Below are 1,367 nucleotides of genomic sequence, written 5' to 3'. Positions count from 1 at the left end.
TTTATATAAAGTATACATGATTCTAGAGTGCTTATATAACTACATTTTAAATTAATGTATTTATACGATATTTAATAAGAAACGTTTTAAATATGCAAAAATTTAATTTGAAAACTTTAAAATGACTAACAGTTTGAAGCGTACTTAAAATACATTAAAACTTAAATTAATTCTACTTAAGTCTACTTCCACGACGTGTAGCTAAAGGTGTCGATTTAGAGGCAGAAGTATTTTGGGAATTTTGTTTGGAGGCAATATTAACTTTTGTAACTGGCAATGCGGGTTGATCTTCGTCCATTTTTACTTCTTGTTTAACATTTTCTAAATTGTTCTCTACTTTAAGTGAACTGTGTTCTTCCATATTCACTTCTTGTTTAAAATTTTCTAAATTGTTCTGTACTTTAGCTGAAATTGGTTCTACTACTTGATCTATATCATCTTCTTCGTCCAGTGCAATAATTGACTCTGATGGCTCTAGAGCAGCGATATGGTACAGAGCCTTTTCTTCATCCGATATGGGAACAGGTGCATTAGAGAGCGCATCGCGACCGTTTAATGTTTTTGGAAATGCAATTACATCACGTATTGAACGCGCACGACATATTATTGCCATCAAACGATCTAATCCTAAAGCAATTCCACCATGTGGCGGACAACCAGATTCTAATGCGCTTAATAAATGTGAAAGATGTTCATGCGGGATTTTAAGGACACGTTCTAAAACAAATTGTTGCATTTCAACATCGTGAATACGTATGGAGCCACCACCAACTTCTTGTCCATTTAATACCAAGTCATAGGCCAAAGATCGTATATTTTCTAAATTTGTATTCGAGTTGAATTTATCCATGTCATCCGGATGAGGTGCTGTAAAGGGATGATGAACACTTTCCCACGCAAGAGTTTCTGCATTATATTCAAATAACGGAAAGTCAGTAACCCAAAGGAATTTATGTTCAAAATTTTTTTTAGTTTTGTCATTTTCCAATAGAAAGTCATGGTAATCCACACGTATACGACCCATTACAGATTGCTGTGAAGATATTTAAAAAAAATTAAAGTTATCAGAATAGAATATTTTGTCCAAAAAAAAACATTAAGTCTAAAGGAATGATGAAGTGTATAATTAGTGAAATCCTTCACTAATTCGCCTAATTAAATATTATATATATGAGAAATACATGCAAAAGTCTAACAAGCAATTCTCTATTTACTACCACGGACTTGATAAATGAATGGCTTTGTCTGCGTTTTCATTTAAACTATAGTATTATTTATTATTATTTATTTATTTATTATTATTTATTTATTATTATTTAGTTATTATTATTTATTTATTATTTATTTATTATTATTTAGTTATTATT

The 1,367-nt window shown here is 30.3% G+C and overlaps 1 protein-coding gene across 3 annotated transcripts in view; it reads right to left on the bottom strand.

Moving 5' to 3' along the window:
• LOC119687623 (aspartate--tRNA ligase, mitochondrial) overlaps window positions 1-1,367 on the bottom strand; it is an 11,393-nt gene continuing 10,026 nt past the window's right edge. For all 3 annotated transcript variants that reach the window (XM_038102013.1, XM_038102014.1, XM_038102012.1), the window contains exon 11: window positions 1-1,033. In XM_038102013.1, coding sequence (XP_037957941.1) covers window positions 173-1,033 — 861 coding nt within the window. In that variant the 3' untranslated portion in view covers window positions 1-172. The remainder of the gene's footprint in view (window positions 1,034-1,367) is intronic.

Source organism: Teleopsis dalmanni, chromosome X (assembly GCF_002237135.1).
Source record: "Teleopsis dalmanni isolate 2A chromosome X, ASM223713v2, whole genome shotgun sequence".
NCBI classification, from domain to species: domain Eukaryota; kingdom Metazoa; phylum Arthropoda; class Insecta; order Diptera; family Diopsidae; genus Teleopsis; species Teleopsis dalmanni.
Note: the sequence above shows the minus strand (reverse complement) of the source record. Positions and strands in the feature narration are given on the sequence as shown.